Source organism: Parasteatoda tepidariorum, chromosome 2 (genome assembly GCF_982258835.1).
Source record: "Parasteatoda tepidariorum strain Cologne lab strain chromosome 2, Ptep-v5.0, whole genome shotgun sequence".
Lineage (NCBI taxonomy): Eukaryota > Metazoa > Arthropoda > Arachnida > Araneae > Theridiidae > Parasteatoda > Parasteatoda tepidariorum.
In genome coordinates, this window is record NC_141756.1 from 6,056,890 (window position 1) to 6,084,169 (window position 27,280).

The 27,280-nt window shown below is 27.0% G+C and overlaps 2 protein-coding genes across 4 annotated transcripts in view; both read left to right on the forward strand.

Annotated features, from left to right (window-relative positions):
* Positions 1–27,280, forward strand: part of LOC107442219 (actin-binding LIM protein 2) — a 79,603-nt gene that overhangs the window by 39,619 nt on the left and 12,704 nt on the right. For 2 of the 3 annotated variants that reach the window (XM_087156820.1, XM_087156821.1), the window contains exons 2-13: positions 7,271–7,366; positions 10,715–10,898; positions 13,092–13,228; positions 14,884–15,010; positions 17,052–17,145; positions 19,114–19,204; positions 20,533–20,633; positions 20,813–20,881; positions 22,596–22,761; positions 24,794–24,850; positions 24,936–24,950; positions 25,490–25,657. In XM_087156820.1, the coding sequence (XP_087012946.1) occupies positions 7,271–7,366; positions 10,715–10,898; positions 13,092–13,228; positions 14,884–15,010; positions 17,052–17,145; positions 19,114–19,204; positions 20,533–20,633; positions 20,813–20,881; positions 22,596–22,761; positions 24,794–24,850; positions 24,936–24,950; positions 25,490–25,657 (1,305 nt within the window). The remainder of the gene's footprint in view (positions 1–7,270; positions 7,367–10,714; positions 10,899–13,091; positions 13,229–14,883; positions 15,011–17,051; positions 17,146–19,113; positions 19,205–20,532; positions 20,634–20,812; positions 20,882–22,595; positions 22,762–24,793; positions 24,851–24,935; positions 24,951–25,489; positions 25,658–27,280) is intronic. The other variant, XM_087156822.1, reaches the window with a different exon arrangement.
* LOC147814392 (uncharacterized) lies at positions 2,367–6,203 on the forward strand. Its single transcript, XM_087156819.1, has 2 exons — positions 2,367–2,575; positions 2,962–6,203. The coding sequence occupies exon 2, from the start codon at positions 2,962–2,964 to the stop codon at positions 4,612–4,614; it is 1,653 nt and encodes a 550-aa protein (XP_087012945.1). The 5' UTR covers positions 2,367–2,575; the 3' UTR covers positions 4,615–6,203.

Below are 27,280 nucleotides of genomic sequence, written 5' to 3' on the forward strand. Positions count from 1 at the left end.
CATAAAATTGTTTCGAAAATCGTTTTTAAAACTAACATATGTGTGCCGTTATTTTTGAAAATGAAATGAGTCCATTTGGAAAGTGGCTTATCCGGAGACTTTTAAAGATTAAAATTTTAAAATGTCGGCTAAAGTGGTTCAGTTTTGGGTGATGCTTTTAACACTATAATTTGATGAGACACCAAAAATGCTACACTAACTATTAAAATCGCAAAGTGATAAAAAAACAAACAGCTTTTTAACTCCAAATTGACTTATTCCACTTTCAAAAATAACGGTTCATATTATGATTACAAATGAGCCACAACGTCTCTTTTTGTTTCATTCAATTTTATAACTTTTTTTTCCCTTTGTATTTGTTATTCTCAACTGGAAGTTTCAAATTTATTTTTAAAGCAAACCGTATCATTGGACTGAAATAGATCAATGAAAAGTTAAACAAAAATGTCTAGATTTGATTCACTCGAGGGAGGGGGGAGAATATAATTTTGATTACTAATTCTAATCGAATATCTTACTGAAAGAAAGTAATTGTAACCTTCTAAAAATTTTTAAATTATAATTATGCTGTATAGCTCTTCCGTCTCCTAGATCAGCGATTCCCAAATGGTGTTCCGCGGTTCCATGAGTTAGTACATCGTATAAGCAGGGATAAGTTTTAAACCCTCAGATTATATTTAGATCCAACCTATAATTCATAATTTATTTAATCTTCCAGTTGCCTTTGTGAAATTATTTCAAGTAAAATGCCAATGAAATAGAAAGGGCATTTTTAGATGAAAATATAATATTTCAAATAAATACTGAAAATTTTCAAATAAATTTTGAAAAACTTATGAAAAGAACAATCATTTATAAAATATTGCATTAGTATTTTCTATCGCGCTTTTCAAATCAAAATAAATTAACTAAATTAAAATTAAATAAATATGTTTCCCTAATAATCATTTTCAACGTTTGTAGCAGTTCTCTTAAGTAACGTGATTCGGATTATTTTATTCATTTTCAGCTTATTTATATACATTAAAGACAAATTCTTGAACTAGATTCACAAGGACTTCAAATTTAATTATCGGATATAAAACCTAACTTAAGATTATAACAATGAAAAAAGTCTTCATTTCACTTATTAAATATTTTAAAAATAGTCTTCTTTAGGTTAAAACGTTCGCAATTACCTTAATAAAAATTATTTATGAAGTCAGGGTTCCGTCAAAAGAAGGTTGATTATTTAGGGTTCCGTAGCCGGAAAAAAAAATTGGGACGCTGTTTCGAGAATTTTCGTTATCTTATAACACAAGGCTTTAGCGAATAACATGCCATTTATTCTAAAACTGTTATATTTTCCATAACTGATGTGTTTGTGAGTTTATAATGTTCATTGTTAGAATATGTTTTGTCCCTATTTAGCCAGGGGCCATGCATGCTAATTATGAAAAAGACGTTACACGTCAATATAACCCAACTCCGCAGTTTTGTAAAAAGGAAAAGCTTTGTGTTTTTTTTTTTTTTTTTTTTTTTTTGTTTTTTTATTATTATTATTTGAAACGATGCATTCAACGCTTCATTGTTTGGGTGTATAATAAAAGTGCAAAAATTCAGAATTATTCAGTGAATTTGATTTTAATAATTTCTATCCAAATGAAAAAGCTTCGCTTAATCGACGATTTTTTTTCCTTCAAAAAGTTAAATTATTTTTTACATGCTGAGGCTATCCATAGTTTAAATTTAATTTTTATTCGTAATGTAAAATAGTTAAAAACGAAAGTTATGTTCAAGTTCAATTGTATACAGTTCCCTGCTGTTACTGTATTTTCTCTTAGTTAATATTCCTTAATTCAGTATTGCAATTTTAACGATTTTAACGAAGGTCTAATATTAAAGATTATTTGTGTGAGAAATTAAAACTTAATGTGGCAAATATTTTCATAGTAATTCGCTTTACAACTAAGTAACAAAATTATTATCTTTTGAAAAAACAGAGTAAAAGTTTTTCATAAAAAATAGAATTGTTAACAATTTTAGTTTAAGTCGGATATTTAAAAAAAAAATTTTTTTTTTATTCGCTTTCATACAAGTCAACTATGTTGGAGAAGAAAATCTAAAGTGAAATTTCATAATTTGTTAGTATTCCCTATTTATTTATGAAAATAGGAAATAGTTCGCGATTTACAGGAAATTTTAAATGCAGTGATAACAGCTTTGTCATTCCGGTTTTTGTATAGAGTATAGAGCAATGGTGTTAAAAGTGATTGAAGAGCATATTTTTTTTTTTCTTTCTTTCCGGTTTCCTTCCGGAAATTATTTCAAAAATAATCTTCCTATTCCTTATGATAGTTATAAAAAGGTATCTGGCTAATTCCATGTAACTATAACCCTTACTACCATTTTATAAATATTTTTTCTCAAGGTTTTGATCTTATTTTAGCACGAGTACAATAATCAAACTTTAAGAATTTCATATTATCAAACATTTTACAATTGATGTGATGGCAACACTGTGCTCCAAAACTTTATGTTTTATCAAGTAGCTTAGAACAGTGATTAGGCCTAGTTTTGGAACAAATTTTTAAAAGTAAGTGTACACTTTTCTTATATTCTATTTATGTTATATTTTAAAGTAACAAACATATTTTCTCAAAATAACTTTATTAAAGCTTAGAATATTTTGAAACTATGATTTCATTTAAGTTTAAATTAACAAATTTTGTGGTAGTGTCAGTCACAGAAAAATGGTATTTTTCTTTTTATCTTCAATTTAATAAAGATTTTCAGTTTAAATTACATCTAGTTTCTGACTTTAAAGAATAATATGTCTTATAATATGGATAGAATAAAAATCTATGCAGGAATTTATATATTTTTGAAGGATTTTAAAATGTAGTGTCAGTCACACACATATTATCTATTTAATTATAGTCTTAAAACAAATTTATTTATCAATTAAATATTTCATTTTAGATGGGTAAAACAGCTGCTGAAAGAAAAAAAGAACAAATAGAAAGATTAAAGGCTAGTGGAAAATATGAAAATTTTAAAGAAAGGGAGAAAAATAAACTAAGAGAACGGCGCACCCAGAAGAAGAAACAAATGACTATCGAAGAAAAAGAAGCTTTAAAAGCAAAGAAAAGAAAGGAAATGAAGAAATATAGAGCAAAAAAAGCTCTTAAATTATTAAAAACTAATGATGCAGTGTGTTCTGTATCAAGTTCACCATCAAAAGCTTTTCAGAGTCCACAGTCCTTTGGCAAAGCTGTTTCGAAAGTAAAGAAAAACTTACCCAACAGTCCAAACAAATGTAAGGCAGTCATTAAAAAGCTAGCACAGCAAATTGTGCCAAATATTGTGCAAGCACCTTTGCCAAAGCCGAGAATTTCAAAAATTGATGTAAAACTTGCAGAACAAGTGAAAGCATTTTATGAAAAAGATAGCATAAGCTACCAAGCCCCTGGTACTAAGGACTTTGTTATTGTTAGAGATTTTGAAGGTAAAAAAACAAAAGTGCAGAAAAAATATTTATGTACGACTCTTGGAGAAGCTCATGAAATGTTTAAAAATGATAATCCAGGTATCAAAATTGGTCGCTCCAAATTTTGTGAATTACGCCCTTCTCACATTTGTCTTAGGCATGAAACTCCAGCTAATTTATGCTTATGCATTTATCATGAAAATGTTCGACTTTTGCTTGAAGGAATAAGTTTTTTTCCAAATAGTACATCTGATTTTATTAAAATTATTATTTGCGCTAATCCAACAGAACAATGTTACTATCAAACATGTAATAGCTGTGAAAATTTAAAAAATCTTCCAATTGTAGTTGAAAATTCAGAAAAAAATCTTGATGAAGACATTAAGCTATTTCAATGGATGAAAGATGAAAATAATGCTCTTGCAAAGCAAAAAATCTGTTTATCAATCAATGAGGCATTCGAGAAATTAAAAGGAAAACTTCCTCAATTTCTGCAACATGCTTTTATAAAGCAACAGCAAGAAATTTTTTTTGAAAGCTTCAAAAGCAATATGCAACCAAATGTGTTGCTCCTACATTTTGATTTTAGTGAAAACTACAGTTTTTTCTCACAAGATGAGATTCAGTCGGCTCATTGGGTCTCCAAATCTTGTACGATTTATACTGCCATGGCCTATTTTATTTATGAGAATAATTTAAAGTCCGTACCTATTGTGGTGATATCGGATTACCTACACCATGATAAATATGCTGTTGCCATTTTTAATAATGCAATTATTAAAAAAATTAAAGATGATTTTTCTGAACTGTCAATTTCAAAAATTATTTACAAATCCGATGGAACTGCGCAACATTTTAAGCAGAAGTATTCCATTTGTTTAGCAATGCTGCAATCAAATGATATTGAATGGCATTTTACCGCAACAGGCCATGGTAAAGGGCCAATAGATGGTGTAGGTGGAACCCTTAAGCGCAGAGTTCGAGAAGCCACCCTATCAAGAAGAATTAATAGAAGCAGCGCTGAAGAATTCTCAAAATCAGCAGAACAAATATGTAAGAATATAACTATATTATATATTCCAGAGTCCAAAATTCAAGCAGGAAAAAAATCACCTAGATCAACTATGTTGTCCAACAGGAAGTGAAATATTCGCAATTCCTAATACAAGAAAATTTCACTCTTTTATAAAAATTGATGATTACATCTTAAAGGCATCCAACGTAAGTTTAAATCCTAAACAATATATTAAATTTAACATGAAAACGGGTGAAAGTGAAGATATGAAAATGAGTGAAAATGAAGAAAGAAAAATGAGTGAAAATGACAAAAAGAAAATAGGTGTAGAAATGTGCGAGAAAGATTCCCCAGTTGAAATACACAAGACAAAAATAGGCAATTGGATACTTGTTCCATTTTCTGGAAAATGTAAAGTGAAGCATTTTGCTGGTCAGGTACTAGATAAAGAAAAAAAATGTAATTAAAGTGAAATTTTTGCAAAAAAAAGGAAACTGTTTCATTTGGCCACTTAAGGAAGATATATCATATATAAATCTTGAAACGAACACAAGAATATTGCCTGAACCAAATTTTGATCGCAGAGGTTGTTTAACTTTCAATAATTTTGATTTTTCAAGCTTTATAATTGGTTGATTTGTTAATTTTTTTCATTAGCTTGTGAAAAAAATGATGATGTAGTGTCTGTCACAATCTACGTGTAGTGTCAGTCACAAAGAATAAGTAAAATTAAAAATAAAGAAAGAAATCTTAAACAATTTTGCAATTTATTTTCATTGAATACAAATACTTTAATAAAATTATGTGTGAGAAATGATTTGCTTTCATAGTTTAATCAGAAGAAATTTGAGTTTAAAAATTTGTCCAAAAACTGGCTTCCATTCTTGTAGTGTCAGTCACACTTACTCAAATATTGTTATAATTAATAAAATTAGGTCCCTAACAATACTTTTTTGTGTTCTAAAATTTATTTGCATTTTTAGAAAAATATTGATAAAAAAATAAAATTTTTAGCTGTAAAAATATTTCTTTAATGTATCTTTTCATTTGTGAAAAATTGTCTGATGTAGTGTCTGTCACACGTGGAAATAGCCATCTATATCTACTCTTTCTTTCTGTCGGAAATTTTATGTCCAGCATAAAGTATGAGGAAATAAGAGAATTATTATTTTAATGCTAAATCAGCGGTTCTTAATTTTTTTATGGCAACGTATCCCTCAATGATCTTGCATCTTATAGTGAAACCCCCAAGTTAATGAATAAAATTAGTTTTTGTGATTATATAAACCAAAATAATAAACTACAAATTATTTTGATCACTATTTAATGTGAAGAATGAAATTTGTTCAGTCATCGTTTTACCTATAATGGACTTAAAATTATACATTTCATGTCAAACAGTTCAATTTGCAAACCTGGAAAGGCATTTAGACTAGTTCTGAATTTGTTTTCGGTGTATGCATATGCTGAAAACAAAGTACTCTGAATTATAGTTTTCAAAAAAGAATGGTTAACAGAGAAGCATGATTCTTTATTCTGGGATTTGATTATTTTTTAATTTAATTAATGAAAATTTGCTACCATCTTTCATTGTTACAAATTTGTGAGACATACAGAAACAATGAATACTTTTCCTGTTCTAGGCTTTTTTATCTTGCACTTTATTTCGTTTGAATTTGAAATACCTATTTTTTACTTTCGTTGAAATGCTACCACATGGATGTCACATTTGTCTTGGTATCGGAAATTGAAAAATTGGTATCGGTGTTCAAGAAATTAAAGTTCTAACTTTATCTCTTAAAAATTCATTTCTCAAAGTTGAAATTTTTTAACTCTGTTTTAAAATTTCTTTTTTAAGTTGCTATTGGTATGATTTATAGTTGCAAATGTCTGGAATTTTGTTAATTATAGTTGAAAATGTCTGGAAAAATGTCGCCATTTTTTATATTTTCTAACATTCTTCCTTTTATCTATAATTTTAAATAAAATATAATGCTATAATTTCGTTGATGACATCGAATAATATTTTGTTACCCAGGTGATACGTCCTACTTTTGTTTTATTTATTTATTTTTTTGATTGACGTTTAACAGGTTGGCGACAATTAGGTGAAAAGATAAAAAGTGCTAGCGAAAATAGTCGTGTGGCTTTTGCTTTCACTTTACTTCGAACAAATCTAATTCTAAGTACACTCCTGTAATTTTTATTTTAAACTTAGCAGTAGAAAATAAAATAAGTCTTTAATGAGTCATTGTGCATGATGAAAATGAACCGAAATAATTTGATTACCACTTTTCTGCTTTTTACCTTAAATTGTTAGTTTAGAGATTTTTTTCTCGGCGATTTAGAAAATAAAAAAAAAAAAAATTACAGCTGTATGTGCCTTATTATAATAACGTGGTAAAAAATAGATTGATGCGGCAGAAAGATTTTAACAGACTATACACTTATTGTCAAATACATTGAAAAGAAACATAAAAAACCATCTTTTTAAAAAAGTGCTATAATGATTTTTTATTTGTTTATTTTTATACAATATGTGTTGCTTTCTTTAACGATTCCATCACCTGTTTTTAGAATCAGCTCTATTTAAGTACTTATTTTCTTACTTTATCAGGACATATATATGATTTATGACATTTTTGTTATTTATAAATATTTATACTTGACTGTTTTTCCTTTTTACTTAAATGATAAATGTGAAATGTTTTATCTGTTGTGAAGCACGATGTTATGATGAGCAATGTGAAAAAATATATGTTGACTGTCTTTGTCTTTATTTATAGGTAAAGTTCTGTGTGAAGTATGCAAGAAAAAATGTAGTGGCAATGCTCTTAGAGTTCAAGATAGATATTTCCATTTAGATTGTTTCAAATGTGCAGGTTAATATTTATCATTCTTTAATTACATATTTTGATCTTTTTTGTTTCTGCTAAATACTTTCTCATTTTCTGGAAAAATTATCTACCCATTCCAATTAATTTCTTTTATTACGATACGAAGGATAAAAATATTCGAATTTTGGCTCATGATATTTATTTGGTTCGTTTATTTTGATATAAACAATCCATTATTTTTCTTACTTTTTTATTATAGTGGTTAAGTATTAATGACCCTAATTTTTTAAATGTATTAAAATAAATTTTTTTTATTTATTTAAATAACGTTTACGCTGATATTTCGACATGTTTTATTGTGATAGTAAGTATGGTTATTGCTTATTATTTTAATTGGTTATTACTTACGCTCTTCACGCTAGTTTTTTTTTTTGTAATTTAACCATTGTTGAACAGCCGACCCAATTCTGAATTTACGACTACTAATGTTTAACTCCTTAGCCTTGTTTGCGGATTTCGTTTCGACCTGCCATCGCTGGGAATCGAACTCGGATCACTTCACTGGGAGGCGAGCGCTCTATCATCAGAGCCACTAAGGTTCTCTTTACACTGTTTGACGCAAAAGGCAGTCTACTTCACACCATGCCACCCGGTCTTTGACCCATAAAGGGCTGTTGCGGGAATGCTTTACTTTAGTTTATAAAAGAAAAGCGGAAACGGTGAGGAAAGGAAATGTAAGCGAGAGAAAATGGCGTCGCTAATCAAATGTAATTAAACTCAATAAATTTTCAGTGTGTGTTTTTAATTAATTTTTTTTTCAGTAAATGCTTAGGTAAAGTAAAGATTGCACCACAAAAAAAAAAAAAAAAAAAAAAAATTATGGTCATTTGTCCCCATAACTTCACTATAAATAAATAAGAATGTGATTTTTCTTTACTTAAATATTTTTATAGGTTTTCAAAATAGATAAAACTCTTGTTCTTAAAAGAGCATTAAAAAAATTTTCTTTAAATTTCACTCTTTGAGTTTTCCTCCTTCAGTAGACGTCTGGTTTTACAAGTACATTTCACTTGTGGTTTTTATTTCTATATCACTTTATATTATTTATTCAAATAAAATAGCTCAATTCACTTTATTGGTTCTTGTGAATTTAATGGTGTCTGGATTCACTCATCTGTAGATAATGTTGTTCCAATAGTGTTGTTTTGGGCTGACAAAATAAAAAAAGATGACTTTCTAAATTTGTTTTATTTTTTTTCTTTATTTTATGTTAGAAAATTTTTTTTTTCCAGAGAAACTTCCTAGGAAGTATTGGAAAAATATTATCTTACCCCTACTTTTTCTTTAAATCATCTTTTAATGAAGTTTTTTTTCTTCTTACTATCAAATTATATAAATAAGATTATAAAATATTTGCCATTAAATTTTGTGGTTTAGTGATCAATGGCTTTTTCTATTTATAAAAAGTACATTATTGTTATTTGCAATTCTCTTTTAAAATTCTATTCTTGAATTATTTTTATTTAAGTTTCAAAAGTAGCGTTATGTTAGCTAAATTTTAATTTCTAAAATCATATAGTTTTCGGAAATGGAGATCATTTGTTAAGTAAAATAAAAAGCCAGTGTTTCAGTTCCTTTAACTTGTCGTGAAGTTTAAATATATATATATATATATATATATATACAGTGGAGCATCGTTTATACGACGATCACTTATACGACGTTTACATTTATACGACGTTTTAGTGTGGTCCCAAATCATTCCCATTCATTTTAATGTAAAAATATATCGTTTATACGACGAAAAGAATCGGTTATACGTCGATTTTTAGATTTTGCTCTTTATTTAATTTTTTTATTTTTTCTTGTGTATTTTAAAAAAGGGCGGAATTTGCCAACATGAATGATACAGAAAAGGGTGTCAACAAGAATGCTTGGATGACGACCGTAATTTTTACTAGATGACTGAAAAAACTAGACAATGTTATGAAGAGGAAAAAGCGAAAAATTTTGCTATTCATCGACCAATGTCCAGCGCACCCATCGATACTAATTATTTTGGAAAATGTAAAAGCTCTCTTTTTTCCTGCAAATTGCACAAGTGCGCTTCAGCCATTAGATTTGGCCGTGATTAGAAATTTAAAATTGCATCATAGAAAGCAGTAACTTCAACTCGCTATTCAAAGCATTGTAGAGAATAATAGCAAGAAAATATAATTGAAGGTAACATACATTCAAATGGCTCACTGCAATTTTTCTCCTTTGGTTATTTGTTTGTTTTGCTTTGTCTAATTTAGAAATTTATGTAAATCAACACGTTAAACATTAAAATTAACTGAAAACAGAGTTAGTTTCAGTTTTAAAAGTAAAAATCGATTATACGACGTTATCGTTTATACGACGTTTTTCGGTGGTCCCTTCGGCGTCGTATAAACGATGCTCCACTGTATATATATATATATATAAATAAATAAATGCTTCGAGAAAAAATATAAATATAAAACTTAAAAATATTGAGAAAACACGGGAAAAAATATTTATAGGAGAATAATAAAAAAATTGTTAAAAATTTTTTTTAAAAAAAGATTTAAAATATTTTCAGAAAAATTTGCCAGATTACAAAATATGAAAATAAAAGCATAAATAGGGTGTATATATATATTAACTGTTTCTGAGAGACCTATATATATGTATATACTATTTTGTTGGAAAAAAATGAACTTAATATCGCAAATAGTTTTAGTAATTAAAAAAATTAACTTGAAAAAAACCTCCAATCTGACGAGATTTAATGGCCTTTATAAACTCAGAATAGTATTAAAATAAGCATATTATTCAGTATTCACTAAAAAGCATAATTTAATATGATGAAAAATCTTCTGGGGAGATTTCCGTATCGCTGATCTGTGGCAGAATAATCGCCGAGCCTCGGCAAGCCCGCAGTGGCCCGCGAGAAACTAAAAAAAAAAAAACATCACAAAAAGGAACCAACTTGAAAGGTATAAACTCGTACCCACCCCCAGACAAACATCTACATATTTATTATTTTTTTTAAAAAAAAATTGCAAGTTTAAAATCTATTTGGCACATTGCTGATTATATTTGGCGCAACAGATTACGATACAGAAATATTCCCAATCTTTTGGAAAACTGCTTTGAATAACCTAAAATGTCAGCAATCAGAATGAAATTATGTACCATTTTTAATTTAGAAAATTAGCATTGTATCACTATTTAAATTTGTATACTTTCTACACGGAATTTATTTGAAATGTTTTTGGTCACTTTTTTTTATTGATGATGCATTGCAATGTGTTTGTGACTAATATTTTTCATTCATGCAACTCAGATATTTGGAAAATCTATATAATTAACGTGATACATTGATTTCAGAATGTGCTGCATCTCTTGCTCAAGGAGGGTTTTTTCTTAATAAAGGTCTATATTACTGTTCTAAAGATTACCAAAAACTATTTGGTACAAGATGTGCAGAATGCAAAAAGTATGTAGAGGGAGAAGTAGTCACAGCCCTGGGGAATACTTATCACCAAAAGTGCTTTGTATGTGCTAGCTGTAGGTGAGTTTATATTTCCTCTTTTTCTTCTTCTTTTAACGTTAACTTATTGTTAAAAATTTAATTACATTTATCTTGAAAGTGTTATCGGCATTTTTCCTTGGCAGGCCATGTAATTATTTACTTTGCTACTTTTTTACTTTCGAAATTAGAATTTAGTTATTTATTCATATCCTGCTAAAAAAACAACATATTAATTAAAACATCTAATAAAAAAAAAATTTAAATACGTAATAAACCAATAGTTCAATATTTGTTCCATTTGTTTTAAATATAATGTATCTAAATTACTTTTTAAAAATTTTTATTGCTTTGTATTAATCTAATAATTTTTTAATTTATATTATTTTTTTTCTCACTTGCTTAAATGCCTGACACTATATGTTAAATGATAATAATTTTACATGAAGGGTCTTGAAATGACCATTATATTCAGTTTCTGGCCATATTATTAGATGCACTATAAGATTCTTTGGAAAATCTTAATTATCAGGTGATAGTATACAGCATTACGGTTTTTACATGGCTGAAATCGGTTTACGCTTGTTTATGTTTGTGTATCCATTGGTTAACATGGTAATGCAATACGTTAAAAATAAATACAAATAGGAAGTATATAAAAAATCTCCTGAATAAAAACCCATTACATGTAATGTTTAAATTGCATATTAACTCGTGCAAAACAAACAATTATTAAAATGCTACCGTGCGTCTAATAATTTGATCTAATTATTATAATATACTAATAAAATACCTGATATAATAAATATTCTATATTTATATAATATATCGTCTACTTTATCCAATCGTTGAATTTATATCATATATTGTCTTATTTAACCAATTGATTCACGAACGTAAACAAGTGCAAACCAGAGATTTTACATAGAATCTTATTGTGCGTCTAATAATTGGGCCTGGAACTGTAGATTATTTCATGTATTTTTGCTGCATCAGATGTATCTTTAAGTCTTTTTAATGAAGTATTGAAGTTTCTAGGAATTTTATAATATTGAAATATTTTACTCATATTTTATACATTATTATAGTTTTGATAATAGCTAATACTTTAGTTATAGGTTACCTGAAATTTAAATCTGTTATAAAAATATCTCACAAAATATTTTTCTTTAATATTCAATGAATACTTCTATTTCAATTATAGCAATAAACTATGACAAATTATTTACAAATAAAAAACTTTTTGGTGCAAGAGTACTGGCCTTTTTTATTTCCTACATTGACAATACATTTATAGCAAAGACATGATTATGACTATATCATTTATGGTAAATCTGGTTAATATAACACCTTTATAATACTACATAAACCAGTTTTTACCTGAAGTATTTTTTAAAATCAATCTATGGGATTCAAGCGCATACTATTTTACAGCATTCTGTGTAGTGCTTGTAAATTAACTTAAATTTGTTGCATGTCAATATTCATTTGTATTATTATTGTATCAACAATTTATTTGTTTTTAAATATGCTGGATACAGTAAGTTGTGTATTCTAAGTTGCCAGATTTTTAAGCATTTTTTCTGTTGGAACACTTTAAGTTCTGTATGGAATATCTTTTAATGCAGATATTTTGTTCTATTGATGACCACCTCCTCCAAAAAAAAGATGCATTATTCCTGTTATGTGCCCAAAATTTCTGTTTCTCGCCATCCTATATGGATAAATGTATTTTTTACTTATTAAAAGCTTAATATGTAAGCTTAAAATGAAAAATAATTAAAAAAAGTTTTGTTAACATTTTAAGATGTATGCACTTTAATATTATACTGTAATGTAAGTTTGAACTATGTAAATGTGAATTTTATGGCTAGTCATATGTAAAATGAGGTAAATATTGTATTATCTATAAAGCACTATAGATAATGAATTAGAAATTGTTTGGTATACTTTTACAGAAATTGCAGTTTTGACAATTTTGCATTTGTTATATATTCAAAATAATTTATTATAGAGTCATGGTCATTCTCAGTGCTTTAATTTCTCAAACTTATTGTTACAGAATATAATGGAAATATAAAGAAAACTGTAATTGTTTGCCCTTAATTAAAAGATATTTAATATGTATTATCGTTTAGAGAAGTACTAGAAATGATACAGCATTAGTTTTTGGAACTTGAGTGAAAAATTTTATGTTTTATCTCTATAGCTAAAAACGAAAAATTTTGTTTTCAGGCAACCTTTTCCATCTGGGGAAAAAGTTACATATACAGGCAAAGATATCCTTTGTACAAAATGTATTCAGATTCCTATTGTATCAGCCGAATCTCCAACCCAAGAATCTCAAATACAGAATGGACCAACTCGTAAAAGTAATTTAATACGCACACTCATTCATTCTGCTCTCCCTCACTCTCTTTTTTATTAATTTGTTAATTTTTGTACATTTCTGTAACTTTTTCCTTATATAATGTTTTTTTTTCTTTTTTGTTCCATTCACTAATGTTTGGCCATCATAAGCTAACAGTAATTTCAGATAAATTATTTTTAACTGTATATCCTTTATTTTAATAAATGGTAACACCTATCAAGTATTAGTTAATGTAGCCTTTTTATTTTCAAATCTGGCTGGAAGTAGCTTCTTACAATTCAAAAAAAAAGTTTTTTTAATATAAAAAGTAAAAATTAATTTTATTTTATTAATTTTGCTTACATAAATTGAGAATTAGCTAGGTTTTTGTAAATTTGTATTTGACTTCACTTATAAATTTTTAAGCAAAGTGCCCAAAAAATAGAATACCTTTATGAGTTTCGATTTAAAAATCGGACTTTTACGTATTACGGCTCAATCTAAAGATCTCGTTTAAAGATCTAACCCTACGTATGATAATTAATTTGTGCAAACGATATTTTAAGTTACGGAAACAAACACAAAAATGTACTTTTGGTGTATATACAGTATACTCTCGATATCTCGAACTTCTATATCTAGAAAACCTTTTTCTGTCAAAAAAGTATATATATATTTTCCCCTTGGCATTATATATACATTTAATGTTAAATTTAATTCCTATGTCGAAGAGTTTCTTCTCCAAACCTTGTTATGTCAATTTTTTTTTGAAATAGAAAGAAAATTTTTTGTAAAAATCACAATGTAAGTTTATTGTAAACCAATCCTTTTCTATTCAATGCATAATTATTTTTAAAAATAAAATTATCTTTGTTGTATTTAGACTTATAGTCAACTATCATTACATCCATATTTATTAGTAGTTGACTCTTATTTTTTAGAGCAATATTTTAGATTATATTTTTCTACTTCTCAGAACATATTTAGTTCTGAACGTGTTATCTCGGAAACTCTCTATCTCGAAATTTTGATAGTCTCCCTTTAATTTTGAGTTATCAAGACTGTATATATATTTATGTATTATAGTATACTGTATTATAGTATTTATGTATTATAGTATACTGTATATATATTTTTTATTTGAATTTTTGTCCCTCAAAATATTAACAGAGTGCGTAGCATTTTTAAAAAGTGCTTATTTTTGATTTACGTTTTTTAAAAGCCCTTAAAGGTACTTTTTTTATTTAGGGTTTGTAAAAAGTGCTTAATTTTCTATCTTTTAAAAAGAGATTTTTTTCCCCATATCGATTGTTGTTCTAAATTACGAAAAATGCATGAAATCCCCAATTTTCTCTTCAGTATTTATCAGAAACTAGTTGTTTTATCATGATTATGTAAAAGTTTTTGAAAATGTTTTTGAATTTTATTGATTTTATGTTTATAAAATAGGAACTTTAATAAAGAAAAAAATTTTATTACTGCACAGATCGTAATTATGACTTTTTTTTTTTTTTTTGGACAGTGATTAAAAAAATATTTTTTGAGTGCTTAAAAAGTACTTACACTTATTTTTTATTGAAAAATCTGGCTACACAACCTGATTAAGGTTTGCTCTCTTTTTTGTGTACTGTAAAAAGTATTATTAAATGTATGGTAAATATCTTTGTTTTCTTCTAGTATGTGCTGGCTGTAAGGAAGAATTAAAAGAGGGCCATGCTCTTATAGCCTTAGATAAAGAGTGGCATATATGGTGTTTCAAATGTACTGCTTGTGAAGCTGTGCTTCATGGAGAGTACATGGACAAGTATGTATTAGAATCACTCTATTTGCCGTTGTAAATATTAAACATCAATGTTTGACATATTAGTTAGATAATATAGACGCACATCTTTTGCAAATAACATGATGGTGGTGATTCTCCAATTTTGCAGATATTTTTTTTAATATTTAATATGATATAAAAAAAAGTATCCGCTCGTAAAAAGTATCATAAAAAAAAGTTTGCAGTGAGAGGAAAGAAAATAAGAAATAGATGACGTAATCATGATTCGTAATCAGTAATCAGCAACAAAAATTAACAGTTGCAGAGTGACAGTTGGAAGTCTTTTAATGTAATTTCGTTTGGAGCGAAATTGTAACTTAATATGGTAATTACTTTGTATGAATGCAGTTCTTAAATTTTATATTTATGTTTAACTATTAATATTAATCTTTCTCTAATGTACTTTATATATATACATGCACATTAATATATATATATTGTCAAGAATAAATAAAAATGTTAAATAGTTTTTGTATATTTAATAAAATGTTTCTGTTCTCAAAAAATATTGTGAGCTTGCAGACAGTTTTAGATTGTGTGCAGATACTTTATGTTTTTATCTTACTGTGTTTGACATTTATTAGACGTAAGGAAGTTGATTTTGTTTGTTAAGTGCTAAATGTTTTTCACCTATTTCAAGTTGTACTTTTTGATCCCTTCCTCTCATCTTTCTCAGCAAATATAAACAAATTGCAATCTTTCCCCTTTGCAAATCTAAATGTTTTTATGCGTTAAAAGATTTTTTTTCCAGTGGTTAAGAAGATTTAGCGTCTTAGATAAGAATTGCTTTAATTCCATTTTCTTTCTCAATAAAATTGCAATTGAATTAATGCTTTTGTAATCTTTTGATTGCCTCTTAAATTTGACTCAGTTTTGCTATATCTTTTTATGAAAAATTAATATTCACTATTCACACAATATCTAACAATATCAATTTTGTATTGTGGGGAGAGTAGATATCAACGATGTCAACCTTGATCTATGAAAAGGTTCCCCTAGTTCGAGTTAACATGTCTTATGTACTAGTGAATTGGAATTTTAATTTTGTAATGGTAGGCACACTACAATATATTTACAATGCATCTGAATCTGGAAAATCAAATTTTTAAAATTGTTTTGACTCTTGATAATAAGCGCACTACTGTAACATGATGCATTAATTTCAAAATTACACTTTCTAAATCTAAAAAAAATATTTATAAAATGCTGTATAGAATTTTGAAACTAAGCTGAGCCAAACTTTTAAGAATTTTAAAACTTCACGTTTCTTGATCAGATAATAGTGTGATTTTACTGTATGACTTTTGAAAAGTACAAATAAATGCTTAATGCCTAGAATATTTTTAACATTTTATAACTTTATCGTTTGGATTTGCAAAATACTTATTTATAATGTATTTATTAGGCCTTATTGTTTATTTTTTCTTTAGTTCTACAAGTTTCAATACAAAAAACTCTTTAAGTATGTAAAGTGATTTATAAAGATCATTTATCAAAATAAATCTGATTTTACTGCAAAAGTAAATTTTTTGTTGGTATTTGTTCATTTATTTAATTTACAACTTCATATTTAGTGTTGAGTGTACAGTCTACTTGCTTTTACTCAGAAAACTGAACATTTGATGGAGAAACTATGCTTTACAGAATTCTTTCTACAAACTAGCATAAGCAGTACATTAGTTAAAATTTCAAAATTTAATTTAAGAACATCATTTTTAATTGGAAACATTGAGAAAGTTAATGCAAGTTCCTTAAAGAATCTATGGGATAAACATATTCATCAAATAAAATAACAGGTCTGTTAAGTGATAATTTAGTGTCATGAAAATATTAGTTGTTTCAGAATTTATGGATTTACATGAAATAATGGATATTTGAGGACCTGGAAAACTATGACAGTCAAACAAACTATTCTATATTTCTGCAAATGTTTTCCTACATTCTATAAAATATCTCTGTTTTTGTTTATTAGGTATGTTAAACCTATTTAAATTTAACTATAAAAATTATTATATTTCAATAGGGATGGGATTCCATACTGTGAAAAGGATTACCAAAAGCAGTTTGGTGTGAAGTGCAATCATTGTGAACGATACATTATTGGTAAAGTCCTGAGGGTAAGTTTACTTAAATGTATCTTTTATCATTATTAAGCCACTGTTGTTGTATTCAAAATTTTATGTCAAGTTTGATATCAAAATCTCACAAAAAAATTTATTTTATAAAATGCAATAAAAGTTGTGTTTGATTACTCTGGACTGAAAATATTGTCTATATTTGCAGAAAAATTTTGATCTGAGGTCTATTTTTCCAAATAATGTTTTTCCTTATTAAGTTTTTTATGCTTGTTTTCAGAAGTTTTATATTTTTGTGTTTATGAAATTTCAATGAATACGTATTAAATTTCAAATTATTGACACATTTTTAATGTTAAAAATTGCAAAACAATTTTGTAGTTAACATATCTAAAAAATATAAAATTACTTGTTTCAATTTTATGATTAATGTTACCTTTATTTTTTGAAACACAACATGCTTAATTATGCATGCACTATTAGAATAAAATTAAAATGTTGCTGCAAATCTTTTTATGATGGACTTTTTTCATTTCAAGAAAAGTCATAAGTTGATCTTTAAATTTTATTTCTCCATACATACAGCTTTTTTTTCACATTTTCATTGTTTGCATTTAAATCTTTGATGCATTTTCTCTCTCTCTCTCTCTCTCTTTTTTTTTTTTGTTATAAAATAAAATTAGATTTTAAAATGATAGGAATCTTAACACTATTTATGATTTTATATAAGTTAATAAAATTAGTGTGAACTTCTTTAATTGTAATTAAAGGAAAAAACTTTCTTATCAATTGTTATATTTACTTATAATTCTTATTAAGTAAAAGCATGAAATACTAAAATAAAACTAGATTAATCGTATCCTGATTTTGTTTGTTTTGATTCTATGGTCAGTAGAGTTTCTCGTTTATGGAGAAAGCAACCAACTCACAAATCTTCTTTATCTAGCTGTTAATATTGTTTCTTCAGTGTTGCAATGCTCTTGAAAGCATTAATAATGCATATCTTCCAACTTCACTCGATTTACCTGTAGACAACTTGATTTTGACAATTTTTTCTGCTCTTTTGGTTTACATTTCAGAAAATTCCCTAAAGCATCCTAAAAAAATCCCTATTGAAATAGAATTTTCTCACAATTTATTGCTTGCTTGAATATTTAAATAAGTTTTACTAATACATAATGAAACTAGCCTCATTTATTGTAATTGGTTAAAAGTTTTATTTTGGTTCAAAAATTTTCAGTTTATTTTTATTCAGAACCGTCTTTTTAAATTAATTAAAATATCTTTTAAGTATCAATAATAAATTATTTGTCTATTAATATTCAAAATTATAAATTAACGTAATGAAAAACATTTCAAATTTAAGTTCATTTAATGTCAATCATAAATGAAAAACATTGCAGACCATTTATAGTTATTAGTGTATTATAAAGTTTTAATATTATTTATTATTTTTTTTTCAATGGCGGGCACTTGGGATGTATTGTCCCATTGGTTAGGAGTGCCAGAACTGCTACTCTCTTCTCGTTACCCAGTGAGCACCTGCGGCGAAGCCACGGCAGTGGAGCAGCGTCGCCCACGTCACACAAACCCGTTTATAGGGCGGGTCACATTCACACAATCACACAAAGGAGAAAGGACATAGAACACAGAGAGAAAGAAACATCCATGCCCTGAGCGGGATTCAAACCCGCAACCATCGGCTCCACAGTCAGGCACGCCAACCACTCGGCCACCTGGCCGGCAAGTTTTTATATTATGATGACTATAAAAATCCCTGAAATTCATTCCCCATATTTAAATTATTTTGTTTATTCATTTCTTATAAAATTTATATTTTGTAAAATTTACTGAATTTTTTACTTTTATGTTGGCAATTATGATAATGTGAGATTCGGTTGCGATGTACACTAAATGGGTGGTAGTTTTTATTTTGAAATTTTTTTGTAACTGACTTGTGATTATTGAAAATCTGCAACTTCATTTATATATTTTAATTTTTTTTGAAAGGCTGGAGATAATCATCATTTTCATCCTACTTGTGCTCGGTGTTCCAAGTGCGGGGATCCTTTTGGTGATGGAGAAGAAATGTATTTGCAAAGTAAATCAACTGCTTTTCTTTTTTATCTTATAATATGTATACTTTATGTATACTATTATTTATGACATTCATAATATTTTCTTCGCAAATTGAAGTATCAAAATTCCTATTCAAATTTACTAATGATGTACTATAAGAAATTGTGTACCTTTCACTTTTTATGAAATATTTTTTTACAATAAGTTCACAAGCCTAAAAAACTTACAGCAATCATTTTTAAGTTCTTTCCTTGAATTTTGATTTCAAGGAACTATGTCTACAAACCTAGATAGTTAGATTAAATTTAATCTATCTGAAATGAACTGTTTGTAAGAGAATTATCCACTTAATTAATTATAAACATTTTAATGACCTTGTTTTTGTGAAGACGTTCAGAAATTAAATATTAATAAATTATTAATGCATGCATTATTAAAAAATTGATTAATGTTTTAATCATTTAAAATTGAATTTGAACTTGCAAACTGTACCATTCGGAAAAAATAAATAAATCCATTTGTTTAAAAACAAACAGCAAAAGAAATCTTATATGGCTGATTCAGTAGGTGTCAAAAATGATTGACGAATTAAAAAGTAAAAGGAAATAGAAATGTACAATTTTCTGTTTATGAAACTAAGAAAGATTTTTTTTTCTCCAACTAAACTTAAAAAGTAGTTACAAAATAAAAGATGGCACTGGTAACAGGAAGAAAAAAAATTGCAAAACAGTATTTTTAAAATGAGCACAATTTGTTGCAGCAGCTTTCATTGCTCAATCTAAGAGCAAAGTTTTATTAATACTTATGCAAATATTTTAGTTAATATTTTTGCTATGCAAATATTTTAGTTTATATATATAGAAAACATTGCATTTTTGATTAGGACATCAGTGATTAACTTGATAACTAATTTAGTGGTGTCTGCTATACAACCAATATTCTAAAATGTGTGTTTCATTTCAAAAATATATGGATTTGATGTAACAGTACACATGTGTCAAACACTCAAAAATAGATGATAGTCTTGCCAGATGTGAATGAGAAGATTCACATCTGGGCACCTATTTTTGAGCTCTTGAAACTTGTCAACTGTTATATCCAATCTGTATGTTTTTGAATCCAATAAAGTTTTTTAATCAAGTAATATCTTATTGCTTTCTGAGGTTTTATTTAATATTCTAGAATGTGTTCTTAAGATACAAATAAAATTCTGGTCTAAATTTGGCATTTCCCCATTACAAAAAAAAAAAAATCTACATGTTTTTTCTTTAAATACTTTCTATTAAAAATTTTTTAAAATTCATTTATATGTAGTGCCCCTATTTTGAAGTAATTTTTTCTATACTTTAGGTGGGGCTATTTGGCATCCTCGTTGTGGACCCTCTCCTGATGGAAAATTGGATGATGATTTTGATGATGATCATAAATCAAATGGTATATTAGATGGACATGTACGTGTAGCTACAATGTTATTACTTCTTTGAATTTAACCTAATATTTTGCTTTTTTATATTGCATTGGATTATGATTTTTTTTCCCTTTTTTTGTTGTGAATGCTTATATTTTGATTTTGCTTTGTTTCTTTTTGATTTGCTATTTCTTGAAAGTAATTGCATAATTTTTGCTGCAGTACCCGCCCTATTCCCCTAGTCTTTCAAGTTCTCGTTCCACAAGTCCATATAGTTCACTTACTAGACAGGTTTGTTTTGTTTTCTTTTCCTCTTTTTTTTAATTTGCTAATGTTTGACTTGCTTTATATTTTTGTTTGATTTGTTTTTAAACTTTAAATGGCATTTTGATAACACATAACCTTTAAAACACATAAAATTTTATTTTCATGTTTATATTTGTATTTTCAAAATTATATTTTACTGCTCTACATTTGAAAAAATTGTTAAACAATTGATTACAAATATTTAAATGAAATAGTTATGTTGCTAACTGTTGTTTTAGATTTTTTTTAAAAATAATTTTAATATTGTCGTTGTAATAAGACTTTGGTTTAGTTTTTGAGAAGATTAACGATTAATGTTTTACTTTTAAAGCTATTTTTATTTTGTTTTGATTTATTTAAGTTGTTGTTCCTATCCAAGCAATTATTATTTTTTTATGAATTCTCTACTCTTCTAGAACACTTTAACTCGGAGTTTTTATTAGTTTGAATGTACTTTTTAAATGTAATATTTAAAAAAGAAATGACCAAAAATTTCAAAAATGCATTTTTATGAAATGAAAAAAACAAAACAAAAAAAAACCCACATATTTTCAATTACAGGCTATAGATCTTGTAATAAGTTATCTTTTATGTTAAAAAAATGCAGTTATTTATGAAATACATTTAAGGTAGTAGTTCATATACTGTGGCTTAAAAGCCAATTGCTCACTTGCTTGTAGTCAAAATTTAATTAAATTGATAAAAATCTGCATGACTAGCAGAGCTAAATCCATAACTTGTTTTCAAACTTAATTTCAATGTTTTTAAACTTTGAAAAAATAAATCAATAAACTTTGAATTTATAATAAAATTTAAAAATGTAAAGAAAACAAAATGTGCAAAACATCAAATGTTTTTTAGTTCAGAAATGATGGTAAATATTATATATAATTTTCTTTATTTGTCTTTTCATTATTAAGACTGATTGATCTAAAATCAAAATTTTTTGTGGCTTCCCAAAGCTTAAGAAAACTTTTCTGCTGCCATATGCTGGAAAAGTTTTTTCTTCCATTATTTAAGGTTTTGCAAACATGTGATAAATATATAACTTTGTAGCACAGAAGTCACTTGTCAGAATTAATTAAACTTCACCTTATTTAGACATGGACATATCTTTCATCTGCAACGGAATTTCTGTAGTTTCACAAAATATTTTTCTAGTGATAGCAAAGATAATATTTTAATGTTTGAATAAATTCGAAGTAACAGAATTTTGTCCACCACTCAGATACATGAATGATATACATTTAACCAGATATATTAATAATATACATTTAACCAGATATATTAATAATATACATTGAACCAGATATATTAATAATGTACATTGCACCAGATGTACGAATAATCCATATTCAATCAGATATGGTAAAGATCAAAGAGAGAAATAATTAGTCTTGATAAAGGTTTAATCAGAATTTTAAAAATTTTAGCCTCAGTTTACTGCAGTTGATAATTATGTACATCAAAAAACTCAAATGCTGGAGAACCTACATTGTAGAATTTAAAAAAAAAAATGCTAGCTTTGATCGAAAAGATCTGTTTAATCTATATTTGAATTAGTGTTTAGGGTCCACTCAATCTATTTCATAAAAAATACGTTTGAATAAATTCAAATTTTAAGGACGTCCAAAACCTAATGTAGTTTTTAAAAAAACGAGGTTTGCTATCATATTAAAAATGCTTTTTTCTTCTCAAGTATGGAAGAACTAGTCCTGGTATGTTCCTCGAAAAGGATCCTTTAATAACAGATTTAAGCAGAGTTTACACATTTAGTTATTTAACGTCTGAACCTACTCAAGGATATCTAAGGCGTCCTCTACAGCCTCATCCTCCCAAATCTCCGCAGTTTCACCGACCTCCAGGTAAGTGATTTATTTTTTCGTTATCAAATACAATGTTTTTGGAAATGTTTATGGGGTTTGGTGTAATATTTTAGTTATATTGCTTCTTGTTTCAAAAATAATAAGATGTTATTGATGTATCTTTAAAAAAAAATGAAATAAATGAAAAACATTTTAATCTTGCTTTAAAATGGTTTGGAAGAGGATACAAGGAAGATTTTACCAGATAATCATCTACATATAAAAATCAATCCTTATATTTCTGCCAAGTTTATTGTTGGCAGAAAAATTGGCAAGAATATTATTATGAAAATGCAATCTTTCAAAGGTCTTAACAGAACATTATTTTAGAGAAAAAAAATTTTGAAATCTAAGAAGAAAAAAAAAACAATCAACTAAACTTGCATATAATTAAAAAAAAAGTGTAAAAATAAGGAAAAATAGGAGCTTATTTTTGACATATGTAAAATATGAAGATATATTTTTTTTTTCCTTCTTCGAAAAAAACATAATTTTATGTTTTGCTTGTAACATCAAGCAGGTGATTCTTACTCTAATTCATAAAATTACTCAAATCTCCAGACCGTTGTTGATTTGTGGACTTCTGAGAATTAATAGTTTATGTTCTGACAAAATTTTCTTGGAGTTCCGCTCATCTAAAATTTAAATTCGTTACACAAAATCTCTTTAACGAGGCTCTTATTCCATCCTTACTAGTATCCTCTTCTTTTTTTTTCTTTCTTGGATTTATTGGAGAAAAATCCAACTTCAGATAAACTTAGAAGAAAAATAAATTCCATAGTAATTTCAGCTCAAATTAATGAACTACTGAAGCAAACACAAAAGTAAAATTGATAATCTTAAAAGTAATTCCGAAATGTAAAACGTTTAAAAGAAAAATAATGCTTCTTCTAATTTTTTTAAACTTATATGTTAATGTGTATCGCTTTTGTTGTAAATTCTGATTTGTAACAAGAATTATTTAATCAATGATATATTTGCCCCCTTTTATTATTCATGTAGAAAAATTTTTTTATATGATATTACGACACGGAAATTTCGAATCTCGCATTTCGGTTATCTTTTTTTTAGGGGTGCTCGATACTATTGTAAATCCATATTTCAGTTTTATTTTGAATTGCAGTTGATGCGATTGATTTTCTCAATGTTTTTTAAATTCTAATACTATTACGACATGCAAAATTGAATTACACTTTTGATTAATCACTTTTGTTGTAAGTCCATGATGTGCTCTGATCGTTCTATCTACTATTATTACTAAAAATTTTCTTAGTGTTTTTAAATTCCTATATTTCCTATATATTATTAAGATACACAATATTCATTTTGTGCTTTCATTAATCACTTTTTAACTTGGCGTTACCGCCGTTTCTTCAATAGACTTTTTCACAGTTATCATTGCAGATATCCACGTTGCTTTTTAAATCCTATTATTTTCGTACGATATTATTAAGAAATAAGGAAGTCGAATTGCAAATTTTAGTCATTTTTTTTGTCACTGCTGATTTTCACTAAATATTTTTTTGTGCATAATATTTTATGTTTATAATAATATTATCGTGGGATTTTGCTGATTTAAAAAAATACTGATTATGTATTTTCAATTGTCCATTATTACAATCTAGAGTGATACAGACCAGCAATTATATATTAAACATCATAAATTGTTTAATAAAGAATCAAATATAATAAATAATAAAAATTATGGAGCTCCAAATTAAAAAGAAATCTTCAATTTTATGTACATATTAATTATTAAGTATAAAAGATTTTGAAAAGTACCCAGAGGGTGTGGCTGCAGGGCTGAGAAAAGTATTAAATAAGATAATAATTAAGTTTTAAATGTTAGGAAATATGGTATGCATATTTATTTCTATATGACAAATACCTATTGATTTTTGACTAGTTTATAAAATTTCAAATTATTTAAATTTTAAATATTATTTTGAGTTTGGTTTTTAAATACTTGGCATTTAATGTTTTTTTTTTTAATTATTGTAATTTAATTAATAACATGTGTCTGTAATGATAGATACTGGTGGTAGTGGTCGAAGAAGAACTCCTATTTCTCGACCTGCTTCTAAACAAGGTAAATTTTGATTATTATTTTCTTAAATTTTTTTGTATTATAGTTTTTGAAGGATTTTAATATTTTTCTATTTATTTTGTTTCAGGAATGCAGGTCTTAGGTAAGATAATTAATACTTTCTTTAAAATTATTCTTTTATATTCATGCTATGAAATGAATTATAATAAATTATCCAGATTAAAAAAAAAAAAAAAAAAAAAAAAAAAAAAAAAAAAAACATTATTTTTTGAAACATATTTTAACATTTGAATTGAATGCAAAGTGTGTCAAATAATATTTTATAATCTTTCTTATCAAGTTAAATGATTTTTTAGCAGAAATGGTTTTGAAAGCAGTGAATTAATTTTATTTTTTCTGCTACAAATAATTCAACTGAGTATTACGTAAATGCATACATTTTATAAATTACATACAAATTGTCTCTTGAATTAATGTGATAAAAACATTAAAATCATCAAATTTTAAAACAATCAAATCAGTACTTTGATACCCATTCAATTTATCAGTTCTTAAAACTAGGCATTTTTGATCTAAATACTTATTCTTTTTTTTTTCTAAATATAAAAATTTGTACTCTCCATTCTTATACTTAATAGTTTGTACTAAATGTTTCACTAAAAAGGTTCACTATTGTTACAGTTGATACTATTCAATCATCAACACCTAGACCACGTTCTCCTCACATGAATAATGAAGAACCAATTGAATTAGCTCATTATCCAGATGCTGTTAAACCTGATCCAAAATATGTTCCTCCTATTGAAAGGGATGATTTTCCTGCTCCTCCATTTCCTTACACAGATCCTGGTAGGTAACTCAGTTGGATATGTTATTTTACTCTCGAGTCTTAGAATTAGAAAAGACAAAATAATTTCTTTAACTTCTTCACTGGAGATTCACTTTTAGCTCTAACTATTTAATTTATCAAACATTAGTCTAAAAGGACATTTGAATACATGTTAGGGGATCAGTTTGAAATGAAATTGAATCGGGATGAGGTATTAAATAAGGAGACCTATTATAGCATATATTACTGGTAATGTACAGTGTGCCAAAAAAAGAACCACCCTGAATAACTTATGATCTAATAATGATCTTTAGGTTCTAGGACTTAATGGTTCGAGCGGTTGACCTCAAATGTGCCAATTAATCAAGTGTAGTTATCAAATATGCAAAACCGGTTGAATAGTTCCTGAGAAATTGAATTTTAAAAAAGTCAGATTTTGCTCAAATTTTTTATTTTAAAATACAAAATTATATTCTTTTAGATAACGTAAAAAATAGTTTACCTTACAATTCAAAATTTTTCCATCTATTATTAGATAAAAAATAATAAATATTTACTAAAATATATTTTTTTTTTGCGTGGAATTATCTTTGTATAAACAAATTTTACACTTGTGTGCTAAATTCTTTTAATTTCCTTAGAAAGTTGGCGAGATATGGTGAAATGCGCAAAAATTAACATTCAGGGTCCAAACTTAGGAGCATTCTTTTGACCAAACTATCGGGACTAAATTTCCCAGTTTGCTGCTCTCCTGTATATCTTAGTGGCCAGAAATCTGAATCCAGAGGGGGGGGGAGGTATTCAGAGGAAAGTACATTTTTGAGTTAGCTTTCGTAACTTAAAATATCGTTTGCACTAATTAATTAGCATATTTGAGGTAACATACTCAAACCATTATGCTTGAGTACTAAAAAGTGAAGATCCAATCATTAGCTCAAAAGTTATTCAGGCAAGTCCTTTTTTTTTCCGTTGCGCTGGACACAATATCAGAATTTTATAAAATATCTTGGCATTCTGTCCTATAGATTTTGTTCTATATTATGTACAGTTATCAAATTTTTAAACTGTTTCTCTTATATTCATACAAAATCAGTTTAATTATTAAGAACAACTGAAGCAATAAAATGGAATTAGAGTAGTAGGCAGTGTGACTCTTAAGAGTCCTTGAAAAAATGTTTTAGATTGAAATAATCGACACAATTGGCATTTTATTGTTTCATAAAGTTTGTGGGAATTTTTTTTTTAATCTTGATACTTTCTTAATGTAGTTTTTTACTGGGTGAAGTTTCCGTGAAAGCAATGAATGAAAATTCAGAAACTTAAACAATATTATGTAATATTGTGATGATCGATTAAATTTCAAAGTTGCCGGTGCTTGCTATTGGTTGAAAGTGACATACTACGTGCGGAAGGGGGATGGTATGTACCGACTGATGTCTACTTAAGCTACATATTTCGTTTCCACGTGTTTTATTTTGAACAAATTTAATAATTAAAAGAAGTATTTAGTTAGTCGTATGCATTATACATAACTACATTTGTAACAAAACCAAAGAAAATGCTGTCTATAGTTGCAGTATTTATATTTGTTATTTATGAGGTCGTATAAAAACTTAATCTAAGTTGCACTGTTATTATTTTTC

What these genes read in the sequence shown, in the direction of transcription:
- LOC147814392 (XM_087156819.1), top strand. Translation starts at nt 2,962, where the DNA reads ATGGGTAAAACAGCTGCTGAAAGAAAAAAAGAACAAATAGAAAGATTA.